Here is a 20,521-nt window from a genome sequence, read left to right as displayed (position 1 = left end):
AGCTTTAGAAGTATTAACTTGGAGAGAGAGAAAATTATAGGAAGGTAAATAAGGGTAATCTAGGAAAATAAATAATTTTTTTTACAAATTTATTACTAGTAACTACTTTTCTTAATCTAAGAGAATTAGTTATTTGTGACTTATAATAGGGAACGGAGGGAGTAATAAATTACAAAAAGTGACTACCAATTTTTTTAGCTTAAATATGTTTTTGGTTCCTATAAAATATATGTGAATTTAAATCGGTCCCTATAAAATCTTAAAAATAATGATAAGTGACGTTGTTTTGTTTACATGACTCATATTTTGTTCAATCATCATCTCACATGGTGAACCTAATTAGTTAAATGGTGTCTCCGTGGACAAGCTTCTACATGTTTTAGTTCTCCAAATTTTTTAATTACCTCGAGTCCCTCTTATTCCTTTCTTCCTCTTCCTTCTCCAACCACCACAAATCCACTGGGAGGAGAGGAGGGGGTTTGGAGGAAGAAGGTTTCGAAGTGATGCGAGGAGGAAGAGGAAGAGGGTAGAGAGGAAGGGGGTAATAAGTGTGTAGCTAACTAGTGCTGGATGACAGTTGCATAGGTTAACCGTGGAGGGGGTATGAAGTAAGATTGGGGAGGTGGCTACGGTGTTAAAAATTGATATTTGACTGATGCAAATCATTGAAGGTGAAGAAGGAAAACTTACAAAGTGGATAAATAGGGAGTCTTTTGATGAAGCAGTGAAGTACCTCCTTGCTTTGCGTCAATCTTTGTGGTTGGGCAATGATGATAGGAAGCTAGGGCTCGCCTTACTAAAGCCTCTTCTTCATAATAAGAATGTCAGAGCCCTAACCTAAGCCTCCTCTTATATTGATGTATGACAATGTTGTACACACATACATGTATTCCCTTCTTTGATACTTCGAGATTGACAATGGGGATATTGCACGCGATAGTGGTTCACCTTTGTGGTGGTTGAGTCTAACGTTGATGCAGTTAACAACGTAGATTTAAGGTGTTTGCACACACATTTCATTCTCTAATAGAGATGTGCTCAAATCCTCACTCAAATCCTCAATTTCCTCATTTACATATATATATCTCTCTCTCGCCCAACTCACTCACGTTGGCTAGGAAAATGATAAGGCACACGATGATTTCATAAGGTGGAATTGGGTGGTGGTTGTGAACTTGTGATGTATTGTCTTTTCAAACTCAACGATTTAAGTAATTTTGATTAACGATTAAACCAAACTTATATGAAAAGACATGTATGTTTTTTTTTTTTCCTTTAAAGAAAGGTTCAACTTTAGGGTGAGATAGACACACCATGAACACAATCATTTGAATTTTATTAAAATTACTAATACACATATAAAGGTCGGTTCTATGTAATACATGTTCTTCCAAAGTTATAGCTGCAAGATGCTATCGATCTTTCACAGCGGTGCACGGTCCTAAAAGATCTTCCAGCACGGTGGTCAAGCGTTGAGACAACGAGAGAGGATTCCCACAAAGACACTCCGATGTAGAAGTTAATATTAGAGCTAATATGATAGCGTTTAGAGAGAAAGTCAAAGTCATAGAAAAACAATGAGATAACAAAACGAGCTATGCCCATGCAAATGTATTGTGAAACCTGTATTTATAAGCGTGGAAATTGTCATATCCGAGACATCATGCCTTGATGAAGTCTTTATGTTAGCCTTCCAAGATAATAGTTGCTTGTAATTAGCAAACTTATAGTGATGTTATGGAAGATTAGGCTGACCAACATGGAATCCACTTATAATACTTATTGCCTTTTGCAAATCATCGGTCATATTAGTGTGATTGATTTTGCACTGCAGAATCTTTGAACCCATAATCTACTAACTTAAAATGCAAGGTGCAATTTCACTGTTCATAGTGCACCATTTTTTTTTGTTATCATTTCGTTGCTTTTGGGCCTAGGTAAAACTAATGGGCCTTATCTACTAACTTTAATTTAAAGTGTTGACTGCACTATTCATGGACAACACCTATCATGCATCCTATCTGCTATAGTCACAGCTGGATCGTCCTTTCTGTAGCAGCCTTCCTCCTCCATCGCGTTATCAGCCTTCTTTCCTATAGCTGCGTGGGTCATGCTTCGTAGGTACCTTGAAGCTCCCAAAACCAGTTGGTTTTTCTGCTTTACAGGTTGTGTGCCTACACCCTACCTCCCCTCAACCTTCCTTTACAGCTTTGTTGATTTCATTTGATTTGATGCAGGGCAAAAAAAATTGCTTATAAATTGATCCCTTTGTTGTGGCTTTGCTTTTACGTTCTTTGCTCATCCAGTCCCCACTAATTTCAGTTAACTCTCTTTCAGCTACCCCTCACAATGGCAAATATGGGTGGACAATTGAGGCACAGGGGTGACTTCACCCTGCTTAGCCACCCCTGGTTTTCTGGAATTTATCAACAACAAAAAACTGAAGAAGAAGAGTAAAGCAGAAACGCAGAAGAGCAAAGGGAAGAAGCAAAGCAGAAGTGCAGTGCTTGCCAGGGACAGCGCAGAAGAGAAAACAGGGGAGAGGAAAAAAAGAGTAGAACTGTAGAAGCAAAACAGGGACAACAGCGCAATAGCCAATAGAGGCACCATCTCCATTCTCGGATTCTCCAGTGCTTGCCAATTGCCATCGAAATCCCCAAATCGGCATAGGCGCATAAACGACGCCGTTGGGGCGGACTGAGAGAGCTTCCACGGTGGAGAAGTGAGGAAGAGAGGGCAACGGAAAGAGGGTGATGCGTAATGGGAAGAAGGTAGGTGTTGTGGCGGTGGTTGTTGTTGTTTAGGTTAGGAAGGTTCGTGCTATGGTGTTCGCCTTGCCGTTGTTGACCATTGCGTTGAGAACCTGAAGATCGCCATTGTTGAAGCATTCTTCCAATTTCCCTCACTGGACTATTCAACAACAATATTAGGTTTTTCCTTTTTCTCTCTCTTGGAGAGAGGATTTTGGGTTTTAGATGGAAATTTTAAAAAGATAAGGACCTATTGTTAAGAAGAAAACCTTTTGACACCTATTGCTTGCTGTACAGACCTTCTTTTGACACCTTTTACTCTTTCTCTACTTAATGCTTTGCTACTACGTACCAGGCTACCAACTTTTTTTTTTAATAAAGTCTGTTTCTTAAATGTTTTTTTAATAATCTTATTTCTTCCATTCTAATCCTAACGTATAAATATATACAAATACATTTACCAAAAAAATATATATATATACAAATACGAGAGATATTAAAAATAGAAGGGTTAAAAACTATAACGGTCCCTAATCTTTGAGCGAGATTTGAAAACCGTCCCTCGCCGGAAAATTATCTGAAAACCATCCTCTGACTTTCAAAAACAAATTGGACCTGTCCCTCCGGCCACCATAGCTCCGGCAAGCCGCTTATGTGGCATTCCACATCAATTAATGAGCCTATGTGTAATTTTTTTTATTTAAAATTAAAAAAAATCCTAATTTTTTATTTAACCCAATTACCCTAAATTAAGCCCCCTAAACCCCAAATTAACCCTAAACCCCCTTTGATTCCCTAAATCTCTAATTAACTCTAAAACAACAATCAAACCCACCACCTCCAACCTCACCAACCCAGAAACCCATACCCACAACCACCACACCCACGCACCACAGCACAAACCCACCACCCCCAACCTCACCAACCCAGAAACTCATACCCACCACCAGAGCAGAAACCGACCACCTTTACTCCCACCACCCCAAACCTCTTCAGATCAAAGAAGCAAAGCAAAAAATCCAAAACCCAAGAAGAAGAAGAAGAAGATAGGAACACGAACAGGACCAGAACGCAGGAAAAAAAAGGGAGAAGGAAAGAAGAAAAGATAAACGCGAAGAGGAAGGAGAAGAATAGAACGCAGGAAAAAGGGGAAGGATTTGAGCAATTACAGTAAAGGAATGAGAAGAAGGAATAAGAACAGAAGAACAAGATGAGAAACACTAACAAGAGAAGATGATAAGAAACACGCACATGAGAAGAAGATGGTATTTGGGGATTTAGGTTAGGGATTAAGGAGATTTTGTTTTTATTAATATTTTTGTTTTTTAATCATTAAAAAAAATACACGTCATCTCATTAATTGACGTGGAATGCCACATAAGCGGCTTGCCGGAGCTATGGTGGCCGGAAGGACGGGTCCAATTTGTTTTTGAAAGTCCGAGGATGGTTTTCAGATAATTTTCCGGCAAAGGACGGTTTTCAAATCTCGCTCAAAGTTCAGGGACGGTTATAGTTTTTAACCCAAAATAGAATTATTAATAAATAATTGACAAGATAAAATATTAAATGCATTATGAATTTTTTAATGTAAACCGAGTCAAGCGGTTCAACCAGTGACCTAGTGGTCAGACCATTAATCCATTAGCCCAGTGCCCTGAACGAGTCCATCACCGGGCCGAGTTTAATAACACTGATACCGGCCCTTCTTTTTTTATGTTTTTTTTTAATAAACACATGACCCACTCACCCACTTTTTACAAGTTATACAATTTAAAATATTTCTTATGCTTATAAAATAGGCTTAATCCTCAAATTGGTCTCAGTCTTTGTCTCGCCATATGATATAAGTCCCTCCCTGGAAAAAATTGTGGAATACGTCCTCATTTTTGCAAAACGTGTGGTAATATTTAAATTTTAAATTTTGATACAAAAATAGGATGACCATCAAATACATTTTAATCGGTTCGTGAATGATAGCTCAAGTGTTAAAAGGGACATATGAGTTGGGTGAGAGAGGTACATTATTTAATTCTTGAAGGGTGTAATTTATCTTTTCAATGTACCAAAAAACAAATACATTTCAATCGCAATCATTCATTATTTGATCTAATGACCATGTTTTGTTTGACTATCCTCATAAAAGAAAATCTCTCTAATCTATATACTTTAGAAAAGAGGAAGGCTGTGAGCCCCACCTCCATGACTTGGCACTTCAAGATTTACTCTCCAACACCCCCCCTCTTTACATGACAAGTGTCACCTTCTGATTGTTTTGGACCAAATTAATAGAAGCCCAATTTAATTTCAGTTTTTAAATGGAGGCCCAATAATCAAATCTTAATGATTTTGTTTTTATGGTTTATGACTCACAATTTATTGCATTCACACGATAAACTTAACGAGGAGGGGTTTACATCATCAACAATTTATTATTTCCATTAATCAGCAAATAATTCCAGCTCTGTGTAAGCATGAAAAATTCGAATTATTTGACTTCTTTTGCAACCAATAAAAACTGAATAATTTTCCTAATATGTTTTAAATGAAATTGAATGCAAAATGTGTAAATACATTGACCAAATCATTATTACAATAATATTAAGTAGTTTACGCATAACATTGAATTAAAAAATTGAAGGCATATTGTGTAAAGAGAATAATTTAATTGACCAAAACGCCGAGATGCTAATCATATTTAAATCATTCCTTATTTAAAATGGTGGAATTAATGATAATTACATGGCAAATTTGAATTCTGTCAAATATACACCACAATAAAATTAAGTGGTGTACGCATAACATTGAATAAAAAAATGAAGGCATATTGTGTAAAGACTTTAATTTCATTGACCAAAATGCCGAGATGCTATTCATATTTAAATCATTTCTTATTTAAAATGGTGGAATTAATGATAATTACATGGAAAATTTGAATTCTGTCAAATATACACCAAATGCTATGCGTTTAATCGTGACAAGCAAAAGTCAAGAATGAATATGAACCTTCAATTCCGCATATAATTATTTTTTCGTTACAAACTAATGTCTTCGTTACTTTTTTGTCCCCTTTTTTAAGATGATTATACCAGTAACCCTAATTCTCAAATTCCTATATAAATCACCTCATGGTATTCTTCAATTTCATAATTTTTTCCCACCAACTATTAGTTTTGAGATATACTTTGTTCGAATGGTAATCGACGATCTCGCCACCATCGATGTGGCTTAGTCCGAGCTTATATGGATCCAAGCTTTCATTTTCCATGGACATGATTCTTATGGATGACAAGGTAAATCACTTTTCACATAAACATCATGTTTTACGTCCTTTTTTGCTTAATCTATAAATCTCTTATGTTCTCATTTTAATGAATTTCAGGGTTGTAAGATTTATGCGACCGTTAGGAAGACTCTGATATACCGATTCCAATCTTTGCTAAGAAATCTTCAATCTGGAAAGTCAACATGACAATTGAAAATAAAAAAGTTGGGTACCTACAACTTAAAGATGAAATCATTAAGTGTTCACTCCTATGGTTTAAAAATTAATTTGAAGTAAATTTCCCATAAGTTATGGCCACAGATATGTAACAGAATTAGTTTATTGTGTAGAGATTTCGGATCCCTCACAATATATGGCCACAGTTATAGGTCAGAATTCACTCCATTTATTTAACAGTTTTTTACTTTTTAATTAGGGAATCAATTAAAATTTGGTATCAAAAAATATATAAAATCCACGGTGGTAGGCAGCATTGTGCATTCACCTACACCATTGAACAAAACGGTCAGGAGGTAGGTTCTGTTGAGGCTAGGGCAAAGAGAAAAGCAATATTATCAAATAGAAGAGATTGCGGTACCTCATCAAGTTCATCCAACCCCAATTCTTCTACCTTAGATATCAAGACTTAAGCTCTAGATACACCTCCTTCAATTTCAAGAAATTTTTTCTCAAGTACTGCAAAGATCTCTTCAAAACACCACTCCCAACAAGTCAATAGCAGTGCAAAAAAACCAAGGGCTAAAGCATGTCAACCCCTTTCAAAAGATGAAAATTCTAAATGGGGGTAAGAAAAGTTCTGTTGAGGCAGTAAGATATTTAGTTGAGGAAGTCGGCCTTAATGAAAAAAATTTGGGTAAAGTCATTCTACTGAATCCCCATATTCTGGTCCAGCGCATTGACATTTCATGGAATACTCGATATATGTTTCTTAGCAAAGAGTTGGGTGCACCCAGAGATAGTGTTGTGAAAATGGTCAAAAAAACACCCTCAGCTTCTACATTACAACATAGATGATGGATTACTCCATAGAATAAATTTCCTAAGGAGCATAGGAATGAAAAATCCAGATATCTTGAAAGTCTTGACTAGCCTTACACTGTATTATTTATGTAATTGGAGTCCTAACAAAAAAAAATTCAATATTTCTCATTTAATTTTATTTTCTAATTTAATTTATTTGCCTTATTTCGTTTAATTTCCTTCAGATCTTCGTATAGAGGATGAAGAATTACAGAACTTATGTCTGATTGAGATTGAAAAAATATTGCAAGGCAATGGAAGGTCACTCAAGGAATTTCCATGTTTACCATACCCTAAATGTTCAGAAATTCATAATTTTGAAAATAGATTCGTTGCAAATGAGTTGAATTATAATAGGGATGAAATGGTAAAGATTCATGATGAATTGGTCAGTTCTCTTACTTCAGAGCAAAAGATTGTTTATAAGAATGTTTTGGAAGTTGTTTTGTCTGATAACGGCGGATTCTTTTTTCTATATGGTTTTGGAGGAACGGGAAAAACATTTGTTTGGAATATATTATTTGTGCTTTGCGTTCAAGGGGCCTTATCGTCTTAAACGTCGCATCTAGCGGAATTGCATCGCTATTGTTACCTGGAGGTAGAACTGCTCATTCAAGGTTTTCTATTCTTATTTCAATAAATGAGATATCAACCTGTAATCTTCGTCACGGTTCCCCAAAAGCTGAGTTATTGAAAAAAGCAAGTCTTATTATTTGGGATGAGGCACCTATGTTAAACAAACATTGCTTTGAAGCTTTAGACAGATCTCTTAATGACATTATGAAGACTTAGTTTACCCATGGTTATGACATTCCATTCGGAGGTAAAGTTGTGGTACTAGGAGGCGACTTTAGACAAATACTTCCAGTTATTTCCAAAGGAAGTCGTTCAGAAATTGTCGGTTCAGCTATCAATTCTTCATATTTGTGGAAGCATTGCAAGGTAATGAAGCTGACTATTAATATGAGATTGCAAAATGCTACATCGACTTCTTCAGCAGCAGAAATAAAAGAGTTTGCAGATTGGTTGCTTCAAGTGGGAGATGGTACAGTTAAAACGATTGATGAAGAAGAAACACTTATTGAGATTCCTCCAGATCTTCTTATTGAACAGTGTAAGGAACCGTTGCTTGAATTAGTTAATTTTGCATATCCAAAACTTGCAAATAATTTGCAAAAAAATTCATTCTTTCAAGAAAGAGCGATCATTGCACCAACACTTGAATGTGTAGAGGAAATCAACAACTTTATGTTAGCAATGATTCCTGGTGATGAAACAGAATATTTGAGTTGTGATACTCCGTGCAAGTCAGACGAAGATTCGGGTGTCAATGCAGAATGGTTTACATCTGAATTCCTAAATGATTTCAAATGCTCTGGAATTCCAAACCATGCAATTAAACTGAAAGCCGGTGTCCCTATCATGCTCATTTGAAACATAGACCAAGTTGCAGGGTTGTGTAATGACACTCGAATGATAGTCAATGCTTTGACTAAATATATAATTGTTGCTACTGTTTTGAATGGAAACAATATGGGTGAAACAACATTTATTCCAAGGATGAGCTTAACTCCATCTAATTCTGACATCTCATTCAAATTCCAGCGCAGACAATTCCCTGTTGCTCTATGTTTTGCAATGACTATAAATAAAAGTCAGGGGCAATCTTTATCTCATGTTGGACTGTATTTTCCAAGACCTGTCTTTACTCACGGGCAGTTATATGTTGCACTTTCTAGAGTTAAATCTAGAAAAGGGTTGAAGATGCTCATCATAGATGACGAAGGAGTTGTAACTAACACTACATGCAACGTAGTGTATCAAGAAGTCTTCGATAATATTTGACATGTAAGTGTTTATTTATCTTACATTTAATTTCAATTTCAATGGTAGAAATAGAAAAACTGATATGGTTAATCTCTTTATTGTTTTACAACATAAAAAGATATCAAGCAAGTTATTGATCATCTAATTTGAAGGTGTATAGACATTTCTATAAGGTTAGCTTACACTTTCAAATTATACACAGTTTATATTTGTATTAGTTACTGATTATTACACTAATAATTTTCCCTTCCTTTCTAGGTTCTATAGCACAAATATGCTTGATTGACAACAAGCTCGGTTATGAAGTCTTTATCATTAACCATGGACTACAATTTCGAATAAGGGTTCATGTTGCTGTCATTGTTATTTTTATCTTATTTCAATTTCCATGTAATGCATTACTTAAAAATGTGTTTTTTATTTCTATTCAAGTGTAGTCCATGTGAGGTATCTACAACCTCATTGAATAAATATATTTACTATGGTCAATTCATCTACATGTTTGTAACATATGTTATGTTCCATATCTTCTATATATACTTACTGAAAAGAGACTAAACTAAGTTAAAAACACATTACTACTGATTTATCTTTACAATAAAATTAATCGCCATGCAACGCACGGGTAAAGAACACTAGTAATATATAAATAGTAAAATGATTGTTCTACATTTAAATTAGTGTTAAAGAGCGTGAATCAACGGACACGGGTTGTTATAGCTTAAGTAGATGTATCGCATTTAAGTTACTGTTAATACACTGTCTTTTAATAGTTGGCTGTGAGAACTTTACCGTCCAAAATAACCATATCCATCCGTTAATTAAATAATTAATCATAACAAATAATAATTGTAAAATTGCTACTCCGTGCAGCGCACGGGTACAATCCTAGTTTAAGCAAAAACATGATATACAAATTTCCAAACACTTAGTCTTAATGTATTGAATTGATTGCGTTGTTAATTTACAAAATCTAGCTAGCTAGTACTTAAACCAGAAGAAGGTTCAACAATACCATGGAATTAAAACTTATGGAGACCACAGACATGATCACAAAAGAAAAACACTATGAGAACATGTAAACACCCCCTGCACCAAACACACATCAGAACAAGCACATAAAAAAGCAGAGGAAAATCAAATTGTAACACACTTCTCATCCCAACAGACTAATCACAAATAAATTATCCACCATACATGATGCTATGTTGTTGAAGGATCCTAACATTATAATTTACAACACATCTAACAAATCATAGTGGGATCATAAGACTTTTGTTGTTTCTTATTCAATTAAGCGTACCTAACTATGATGATAGCAGAAAACCATGTGACTTGTTCACAAACTTCCGAATTCCATCAACACAATCAAAGCCACATCCACAAGTTGGACTCTCATCAAAGTTATCAACAGCAAAATTCGCAGAAGCGATTCCAACAGAGAATTGAAGCTCACCCTCATCACGAGTAACCGTGACAATGTCCAGCCACAGAAAAAACACCTTCACTTCAATCCCTTTCAAATCAGTGATCTGGCCTTTCCTGATAACACCAGTTATGGTGGACTTGTACTTCAGCTCGTAAGAATCAATCGCGAACGAGCAAGAGCCATTGAGGTACGCTTTGAATTTCCCGGTGGCAGCGTCCAATTCATAGCCAGTGACGCCTGTAGGAAGAAGCCCGACTGGGAAATCGTACTGTTGAAGGACGTCGTATGCTGTTAAGGCGGTGGTGGTGGTTGCGGCGGCGGGTGGTGGGGTTGAGAAGAAGATCAAGAGGAGGAAGACGGTGGCGCGTGCAATTGCGTGAGAATTGATATCCATTTTTTTTTCTAGGTGCGGGATGAAAACTGAATAGTGAGTGAGATCAGTGGTTTTATCTAGATTGCAGATTCCAACTAACTTCGTGGAGGATCGACGCCCTTGCCTATGATTTGACTTATTGACTAGTAGTTGCAATTCTCTGTTTCTCTACCTCTTTATAATCTGCAATTCTTTGGTTCAGGCCTATCACATATGGTTATCTGATTAGTTTGAACTTTGAACAGATATCAGATCACAAGCACTATGAGCATTCTCTTATCTAAATTGATTATCCATTCTCAAAATTAAATTTCAGTTACTTTTCATGGTTAATTCTATCCCTAAAATTTAGGACAAAGTTACAAACACATGAAAACTCTTTGAATTGATTCTAAAATCATAAACCAGTTCAAGATAAATCACAACCAATTCTAGAGAAAAAGCTACCTTATCTTATCTTATCTTCTGAATTTCATAATTCATTCTGATAAAAAGTTAATCAAAACATACTAATAGTCAAATGTGTAATTTTATAACTAGATTTCACTACATTATCTTTACACAAATTACATTTCTATTTAAACATAAATCATGTTATCATGAGTTTTGGCACCCCTGATTCAAAACACACAGTCAATGTCATCTCACAGAACACAGATAGAATTTATAGCTTTAGCTAAGCAATGTATCCGGCCAATTAATAAAACCAAAGGAACTAGTACACAACTAGAACAATGTTAAACTCTACATGTAACATCTGTCTAATTAGTCCATGAACGGATGAACAACAAGACACCTTTCATATACTCTCACATCATATATCTCTTTTTTCCAATCTCACCCTACTGTATACACCATTAGAATGCCCACCAAACATTATTGTTGTATAATAGGCCATAAAAAATACATGACACATTATTTCTTGACACACATACACATAGGTATACATGTCAAAAGGAGGTAAAAATAACGATAAGCCCAATGGGGTGATAGATAGGGTCAAGACAAGACAAAAGAAGAATACAAGTAACAACAGTGAAATTTCATTGAATTCTCAGACAATTGATACAACAAACAACCACCAAAAGGCCTGATTCATGCGAGGGCAAACAAACACTACCCTGATGAATCTACAAATCTACACTGCTGGATTACTCAACCATGAAATTTATGCAGATCTAGGGTTCCTCAAACCCCAATAATGTACTCTGAATTTGAATTAACCCTAAATTGAAGCAGAAAGTTCACCGTTCAACCGAAGATTATTGCAATCAAACCCACACCCACACTGAGGAGACTCATAGAAATTATCAACTCCAAAATTCGCCGAAGCAATCCCCACAGAAAACTCCACATCACCACCGCGGATTTTAACCTCAACAATATCAAGCCACAGAAGCAAAACCCTCACGGACACACCTTTAAGCTTGTAGAGCCTCCCGTTCGTGATAACTCCGGTGATGGTGCGCTTGTAGCTAAGACGATACGACTCGATGTTGAAGTTGCAGGATCCATCAAAATACACGGCGAACTCGCCGGTTTGTCTGTTGAGCGAGTAGCCGAGAGCTCCGATGGGGAGAAGACCCACCGGGAAACCGTACTCCTGCATCACATCATAGGCTGTTAGCTTGTTTTCTGGCTCGCTTAGCGCGGCGGCGCGTGATGATGCTGCTGTCAGAGACACCGCCACAATCCATAGAAATTTGATTGGAGACATCGTGGGTGTGGCGAGTTTGACAAAAAATAGGTTGCTGCTGGCCCGGAATTTTTGCCTGTTTGGTTGTTTGTTTGGAAGATGTGGTTCTTATATAGAGTGGAGATTCTTGTGTTATAAACCAAGAGGACTATGCTATGAGACTTTTTTTCTTTTGGTATTATTAAAATATTTCAATTATTTTATGTATTTTTTCAGTGTTAATCAAGTACCCCGTAATTGATGGTCCTAAGATTAATCATTAATTCATCGCATCCATGCGAGTATGTCGTGAGCGGTAAGAGGCTTGGCTAATAATTTTTTCTATTATAAAGAGTTGAAAATTGACTCTAACTCATTGTTTAAGGAGCGAAATGTTGAACCATTACCTTATCTCGTTCGGTTATATTTTTTTTAATTAATTGTGAATGTTCAAATCCAGCCTGTCTTTGGAATTTTGGAATTTTTTTTATGGGAGTGATTATTTCACTTATTATATGAAATTGAAACAAGTTTTGTATCACATATGTATGTTCAATTTTTTTTTGTATCACATGTGTTTATTTCAGTTAATTTTTAGAAATTAGTCAAAAAAATCTAAATATAAACTTATTCATTCTAATCCACTATTTTCTTTCAAAAAAAAATCCACTATTTAATGATTGGGTCCAACAATACCAACTTTATTATTATCTGGCATATATAAGAATACTATTTTTTTGGGGGGGTCAATATTCTAAGAATGCGAGGAACTCGCGTAGCACGTGAGAGATCAGGATTTGTCTCTACTGGAATGGGCCATGGGCCGGCCTCATTTTTAAGGGAATGGGTTGAACTGCACAATCAATGTTCACTTTTCGGCCAAACAAAAACAATAATAAAAGTTAATATTAATAACAATCTTTACAACAGAATAATAGAACCTTTATTCATTTTTAAACAACATGAAGAAGAATGTAATTCTGAAATCCAAAATAAGTGAACAACCAGTTGACTCTCTGAAAGAATAAGATTGACTATATCAATCCACTTGAGTATGGAACACCAGTTTGAGGAATCCAGCTATCCCCGCTTAAGAAGTTAGACACAGTAAAATTAGCTGCATCGGTAGCATTGATAACATGATAACCAGGCCACGTCACTCTATTTGAAGTGTTTGAACCAGGTCCTGTGTTATTATATTCAGCATAGTACAAGGTACTCAATGCAAAATCACCACTCCATTCACTCCAACCAGCGGGGTTTATAAAACTATCCATGAAGGACTGCATGAAAACTGTCCTTGAATACTGTTTCCATGGTCTCCCAAGATATGTTCTCACAGTACCAACATTCGGAGCCAAATCATCAGCTGCCTTAATATTTGCATTTTGTATTGAAGTTCCTGTATTTTGATTTGGGTCAGTTCGACCTTGAGCTGTGATGGTATTGAATTGTCCGCTAAGTGGAAGGCGTGGATAGATGTTGCAGTTTTGCAAAACTACAGCTGCATTTCCAAATATGAAGTCAACCGTACCATATATATCACATTCTCTATAAAATTGCCTCAAAGAATGTGTATACAATGTGTCTTGATATCCTTCAAAGCTGCAACTGTAAAAGGTGGACATGTCCGCTCCACTTCTCACTGCAACTGCTTGGTGCTTGCTTGGTCCAGCTGTATTGCGGAATGTTATGTTAACTCCTACAAACCCTGGAGCGACTACAGCTGCAAATGCACACAAATCAACGATTCACAAATTAAATTGACTTCTTGACAAATTAATTTTACCACATAAAAATTCTATTGTAAATAACATGTACTATCTTGATACGTAAATTGCTTTCATGCCACAAATCAAGGAAACTTACTACAACATTTATGTAAGTATTATCGTATATATAACTAATAGAAATTTACTATATAGTGACATATTGGAAAAAAAATCATTCGCGAATTCAGTCGCTAAACTGCGAGCAACCGATTTTAGTGTATTAGCTACTGAAAAATTAATTACCGGCAATTTTCTTTAGTATCATGTGATTTGAAGAATTTAAGATAGAAATTTAGTAGGTACAGATACACTGGAGTTAGAAATGAAGAAAAGAGAAAAAGGTAATTGAAATGATATGATAAAAAAGTAAAGATGGAGAAAAAAATGTGGTATATGTGTGTGTCTGTATTGTTTAATGATTTATAACTGTTTCTTTTACTTACCAAATGTTGCTGAGTTGAATGTTGTGGAACCATCATCAACATTGTGATTGCCGGTTATAATTGTTCGGTTGATTCCTTCTCCAATTAGCATCAAGTACGTCTTCTTTTTGTCTATAGATACATACTCTTGATACACACCTTGTTTGATAAAAATCAAGAAGTAACCACCATTTGCGGCTGTGTTATTAGGTGCAGCAGCTATTGCATCATTGATAGTGGTGAAGTTTCCGCTCCCATCTTGACTAACCACCACTATGTCATTTACCACAACACTATCGTCACCAGTGCTAGTTTGAAGTAATTTTCTTCCATGGTTTCTAGCAGAATCAAAAATAGCACGTGCTTTGTCCGACATCTTCAATGGTAAGCGACCGTTTTTGAAATTCAAATGTCTCCCATTTTGTGGCCATGAGGTTTTGATATTCTTCTGAGGCGCCCAACCTTTAAGGTACAAGGCCAATGTGACACTGTGAAGCTTCATGTCATTAGAGAGTGACGATGAAAGGTCGTTCTTGACTCTTGGATCAGAAGTTGTAGTCTGAAGGCCATCTAAACATGTTTGTTGGTTAGTCAAAACGGCACTGAGAAATGTTTTGAAATCTTCCGCTTGAGAATCGGGAAGAACACCACTAGCTTGATTTGTTGTAGTGTAGGTGTTTGATAAGTATTCTGAACTGAGGTCTGCTAGGAATTTGCAATCTTCAAGGGCGCGGACTGTGGATTGAGACAAAGATGAGCTACCTTGAAGATATGAGTCCACTAGGTTCAAGAAGTTGCGGGACTGAGACATGGACTTTCGAATGGAAATGCGGCCATAGTCAAAGATGTTGCCATTTTGATTGGCAAGAACATTTTTACAATAAGCAGGGTCTCCGGTGGACTGGCAAATGGTTTCGGGTGGAATGGTGGAGGGTAATGACCCTCCATCAGCTAATGCCAGCTCCAAGACCAAGAAAGAAAAGAGATAGGAAATGAAAAATGTCAAGAGGGAGAAGCTTTTGAGAGCCATGGTTTTTTCAGATGAAGGGAAATAGTGGTTGTTGTAGAAGGATGAGTTTAAGATGCATGAGTAGCAGGGTTTATATAGAGGACGGATTTTTTGTCTCATTAGAATGTATTAATTAGTGGGAGGGATTGAAGGTACTAGTTTGCTTGTTGTTGGAAGTCAACTAGAAAGAATTTGCATTTGCAACCTTGATGTTGGTTCCCTACGTGGCTGCCACGAACTCGTTCACCGATTATGGATTTAGGAGGAACATTCGTTAAGTTTAATGTAATAGGAATGTATGCAAACATTCTTGGGATTATATTTATTTGTTTGCATTTGCTACCGAGATAGTTTGGTACACAATTTATCTGATTGCCGTGCACATAATCTTAGTCTCAAAAAAAAACTTAGTTTGGTTTGTCAACGGTGGGGTTGGTTCCCAACAATCACAAGACATAGAAATACAAAACGAGAATGTGAGTGGATAGACCATAACATGTATATATAAGTTATTGAATACTCTCTAATTTTCCTAGGCATTTTTCTCATGCTGAAGCCTAAATAACATATTACATTTTGAGCCCCTATGGTAGTTACGTTGTTGACTACTTCCAGCCTTTAGTTTTGGCCCTGGCTAGGTGAAGATTTATTTTGAGTTCTTATTACTTTATTAGCCTTCACCTAACTAATTCAATATTTCCTTTTGAGCATTTTTGGGTCAAAATATTTTTTTTAATTAATTATATGCTTAATGCATGTATAGAAACACAAAATGAGAGGGAAATTCCACGAATGAAGTTGGTTGTGATAACCAAGCCGTGTTCTCAACGGAGGAATCAAAGTTAAGTCTTAAAAAACAAAGTTGCAAAAAGGACCTCCTAACCACATACAATTAGTATCTTAAGGTGTACTGTTCTCACAGGCCACAGCAGTGTGATCTGAAAAGATATCCTAGAGCCAGTCAAAGAGAAAACTATAGGAAGAACAAGAAGAAAAGATTACTGACAATATTGTGGTTGATCATATAAAGATGTTTGGAACACGAGTGGAGAAGTTATCATAAATATCAAGTACTAATTAGAAGTTAGAAAGTCAACTAACAAACAAGGTCCTTTTTCGGACAACTAGCTAACAAATATTATGGACATTTTTTGTGAAATTCAAAATAAATTTATTTTAATAATATTAGAAAAATACATATTTAAAATTTAATCTTTAATTAAAATATGACAAATATTATTGAATTGATTACTTAACGATATCATAAAATATCACTGCTACAACTAACGAGAGGTTGGTTCAAGTCATATATGTTTGATTCTCTTTAAACAAGATATCAGATTAGCCTCATCACCATGTGAATGTTCTCAACTCAAACATAATTGTCTCCAATCGAATACCTGTAAGCACCAAAAAGAAAATATCACTTCAAATCAATTTAGAGAGAGAGAGAGAGTTTAGGGACGAAAAAATATGTGTTAGTAATTATTAGTTATAATTCCAACTATTAATAAACAATTTGAAATTCTTATTTTAAATGTAATATTTCATTTACATTATTTTTTTTGAAAAGAAAAATATTATTTAATTTACATTATATATTACTAATGTTAATATTATTACTTATTGTGTCATTCATTAAAATATTAAATTCTATTAATGGTTTATATTATCAAGTAAATTAATTATTAAATTAAAAATTCTTATATATAATTAAATAATTATTTATCAAAAGGATGAAAAAAATAATTATTAAATTTAATAATTTTATAATTTTATATATATTAAAATTAAAATTAATAGAACTATAATTTATCAAGAATTTATGGTAAAACATAAAAATTGTATATTTTAATACTATGGAAATTTAAAATGTTAATCAATATCTAAATCTAAATAAAATATAAAAGAGAACCTATAAGAAGGAAATTTTTGACACATGTCAAGCATTGTGACACCTTTCACCTATTTTCTCAAGAATTAAATAAATCAAAAAGAAAAACTTATTTCTACTTATGGAAACTTCAAAGTGGTACTTTTGATAATTGGAATTAAGTTGAGGGTAGCTAGGTAATAAGCCACTTAATTTATTTATATTTTGAATTTTTTTAATCAGTATAATGCCTCTTATTAATGATACCTCTTGAATTTGTTTCCCACTACCCATTTATTGACCAATCAAACTTTTTCTAAAAAATTATTTAAACCTTTAGTTTGACTTAATAAAAACAACCTTGGAATTCTGATTACGTTTAAGTTCCATTTGATTGTTTCAAAGCCAAACTTCCATTGAAATTCTGATTATGTTTAATACTCAATTCATGGGATTCAATGTACCAGATTATTGTTAAATCAAACTAGCCAATCCAGGTGGGTTATCTCAATTTTTAAATAAACATTTAAAATTCAATTTGTAAAAACTCACGCTCATTGACTACACACATTAATTCGTTTCTGATTTTTTTTTACTCCTAACACTTATCAACTTCTATTTTTTATATAATTAAAAACATTATTTTAATAATTTGTCACCCATTGTGACCACTTAGAAAATTATAAATTTAAAGGTTGTGATGCATAACCTATGAAGTCGTCCATCTTCACATTGGAATCCGAATTGATACTCATTATTGGGAGGTATTCCCAATTGTTATTAAAATCCCATAAATTAATTTGTTGAATCTTATCACTTCATCCTCCTATAAATAATCTGCATTTTTGCATCTCAACTCAAACTCATCTCTTTCTCCCCCCATTGTTGCTTAATCAGTTGATACGTTTTTCACTCTGCAATGGCTTCAGTTTATGATAAAATTGCAAGCCTCAATCCGATTAGAGATAATTGAAATATTCTTGTGAGGGTTATAAGGCTGTGGACCATTCGTGTTGGAGGACAAACAACTAAGATCGATATGATTATCATGGATGATAAGGTTTTTGTTTCAATTATCTTATTTAACTTAGTATTGTGCATTCATATTTGGTACTTTTAATTTTGGGAAATATTTCATCCATGATAGTGATTTTATTCATTGGAACAACGTATTTGACTGTTTTGCAAGACCTGCTATATGAAGGGACGATTTTTTGGAAGTGTTTTCATTGTTAATTTTTTCCTTTCAGTTTTGTTTAATTTTAATTTGATTTGGAAAGTTGATTACGATTCTATGATTGGTTCAATTTTTATATTTCTAAGTTTTCTTAAATTGAATAGGAGTGAATTTATGAAATGATTGTTTATTTGACAGATTTTGATATTGATTTTATGAAAGTTTCTATCTTGCAGAGATAGCATACTATGTGAGCAATGATGAATCTTACAAGGAGTGATACAAGTTGGTTACCTCTAACCATGTGTCATTACTTGCTTCTGGTAGTTTTTTTTTATGAATCTTTATGTGAAATAAGATGTTGTAAGAGATTGCCCTTAACATTAGCGTATTTTTCAAGGACTAACAATTCGTACAATTATTGTTTGAAGGTTAAGTTATGTAGGACACCTGCAGAACAAGAAGGAATGAATCAACAAATCATAACAAAAAATTATGTGAAGATATAAAGGGATAGTGTTGTACGTAGTTGAAGTTTAGAGGTTGTGACCGCCATTGTATGTTACTAATGTAATGTGTTGATTCATATTAAAAAATTTGTTTGGTGATTGTGGTAGATAAATGTTATAACAGTAGACCTATAGTTCCCTCTTTGTCCAATTATGTAAGGGATGTTTTACAATGTATGGGATTGACGAGGTTACCCTAATAAATGAAAACAGAGGTTTATATGCCCCTGCTATATGCTTTCTATCCTTTTGGTTAGTAATTTCTCTTGAAGAACCATACCATTTTGCTTTGGTTGACATTGACACCTAGACGATAGAAATATAATCAATATTGATTTTAAATTGAATATGAACTTTTTGTAGATTTAATTTTAGCAGATCATTTCTACTTGGTATAGCACACGTAGAATTCTTGAGAAGCCAAATCCTTGAAGACCACGCTTCAATGCTTTTATTTATTGCAACTTCCACCCACCGCCCATTAGAAAATCAATTGGCATAACATTAGTTACCGTATGGAAATTCATGCAGCATATATGCTTTTTATAATTATTCATTACTATTTTCAAAAAAATGAAAATAGTTTTAGAGGAAATATATTAAGAGTAACATAAATTAGAAGGTAAAACTAGAACTTCTACGGGGTATTAAAAGAATTTTTTTCTTCAGAACTTAAAAACTTAGATTCTTTTTTCACACGAGATTGGAATAAATTTACATGTATATTTATTTGTGAATAAATTAACTCTATTGGGAAGATTGATTTATGTTGTTGCTCGGTACTTCTATATTTTGAAAATAGTTATATTCGAATTATATATAAAAAAATAGAAAAAAAAAGTACGAATCCCACGGGGAAGAACATTAACACTGACATATTTCTGAGTTAAAATAACAAAAAACAATTATCAATATTATAGAATTTTTCTTTTTTTAATAAGTTTAGAAGTAAAAATACATAAACATATGAAATTTTGATATTTATAATTTGTCACACGGGGGAGTGGAATAAATTAACAAATAATATGGTCTATATTTATTTGTGTAAGCTACTTAAAGCTCATACAGGGATGAACATTTTACATGAAAATAGTTTCAAGTTGAAATTAATAGAAAATATGATTTAATTTAATTTTAGTACTTTTCCCAAACTTTTTAAATAATTTAACAGTAGATTTACAAAATCATTTTAATTTGATTGTGAATATAGGGCTCACACGGGAAATTAGAGAAGAATAAACATTTATTAATTATATAGTAAAAAACTCCTACACGATAAATAATTTGCATGAAAATACTTTCAAGTTGAAACTAATAGAGAATGTTTTAATATAATTTGAGTAATTTTTCATTCTTTTAAAAATAATTTAAGAGTAGGTATACAAAAACATTATAATTTGAT

The 20,521-nt window shown here is 34.2% G+C and overlaps 3 protein-coding genes and 1 long non-coding RNA gene across 4 annotated transcripts; 1 reads left to right on the top strand and 3 right to left on the bottom strand.

Moving 5' to 3' along the window:
• Positions 1 to 9,899: 9,899 nt before the first annotated feature.
• LOC130718228 (uncharacterized protein At5g01610-like) lies at positions 9,900 to 10,935 on the bottom strand. Its single transcript, XM_057568757.1, has one exon. It carries the CDS (start codon positions 10,701 to 10,703, stop codon positions 10,188 to 10,190), a length of 516 nt encoding a protein of 171 aa, XP_057424740.1. The 5' UTR covers positions 10,704 to 10,935; the 3' UTR covers positions 9,900 to 10,187.
• Positions 10,936 to 11,703: 768 nt separating this feature from the next.
• LOC130720622 (uncharacterized) lies at positions 11,704 to 12,482 on the bottom strand. Its single transcript, XM_057571291.1, has one exon. It carries the CDS (start codon positions 12,397 to 12,399, stop codon positions 11,908 to 11,910), a length of 492 nt encoding a protein of 163 aa, XP_057427274.1. The 5' UTR covers positions 12,400 to 12,482; the 3' UTR covers positions 11,704 to 11,907.
• Positions 12,483 to 13,277: 795 nt separating this feature from the next.
• On the bottom strand, positions 13,278 to 15,610 carry LOC130718510 (pectinesterase-like). The gene is made up of 2 exons (XM_057569112.1): positions 14,573 to 15,610; positions 13,278 to 14,083 (listed from the first exon to the last, which is right to left on the bottom strand). Exons 1-2 carry the CDS (start codon positions 15,579 to 15,581, stop codon positions 13,392 to 13,394), a joined length of 1,701 nt encoding a protein of 566 aa, XP_057425095.1. The 5' UTR covers positions 15,582 to 15,610; the 3' UTR covers positions 13,278 to 13,391.
• Positions 15,611 to 18,278: 2,668 nt separating this feature from the next.
• On the top strand, positions 18,279 to 19,375 carry LOC130718512 (uncharacterized). Its single transcript, XR_009012703.1, has 3 exons — positions 18,279 to 18,493; positions 18,847 to 18,933; positions 19,042 to 19,375. It is a non-coding gene; the product is annotated as an uncharacterized LOC130718512 (long non-coding RNA).
• Positions 19,376 to 20,521: the final 1,146 nt, after the last annotated feature.

The sequence above is a fragment of the Lotus japonicus genome, chromosome 5 (genome assembly GCF_012489685.1).
Source record: "Lotus japonicus ecotype B-129 chromosome 5, LjGifu_v1.2".
NCBI lineage: Eukaryota > Viridiplantae > Streptophyta > Magnoliopsida > Fabales > Fabaceae > Lotus > Lotus japonicus.
This window is presented reverse-complemented; position numbering and strand designations above follow the sequence as displayed.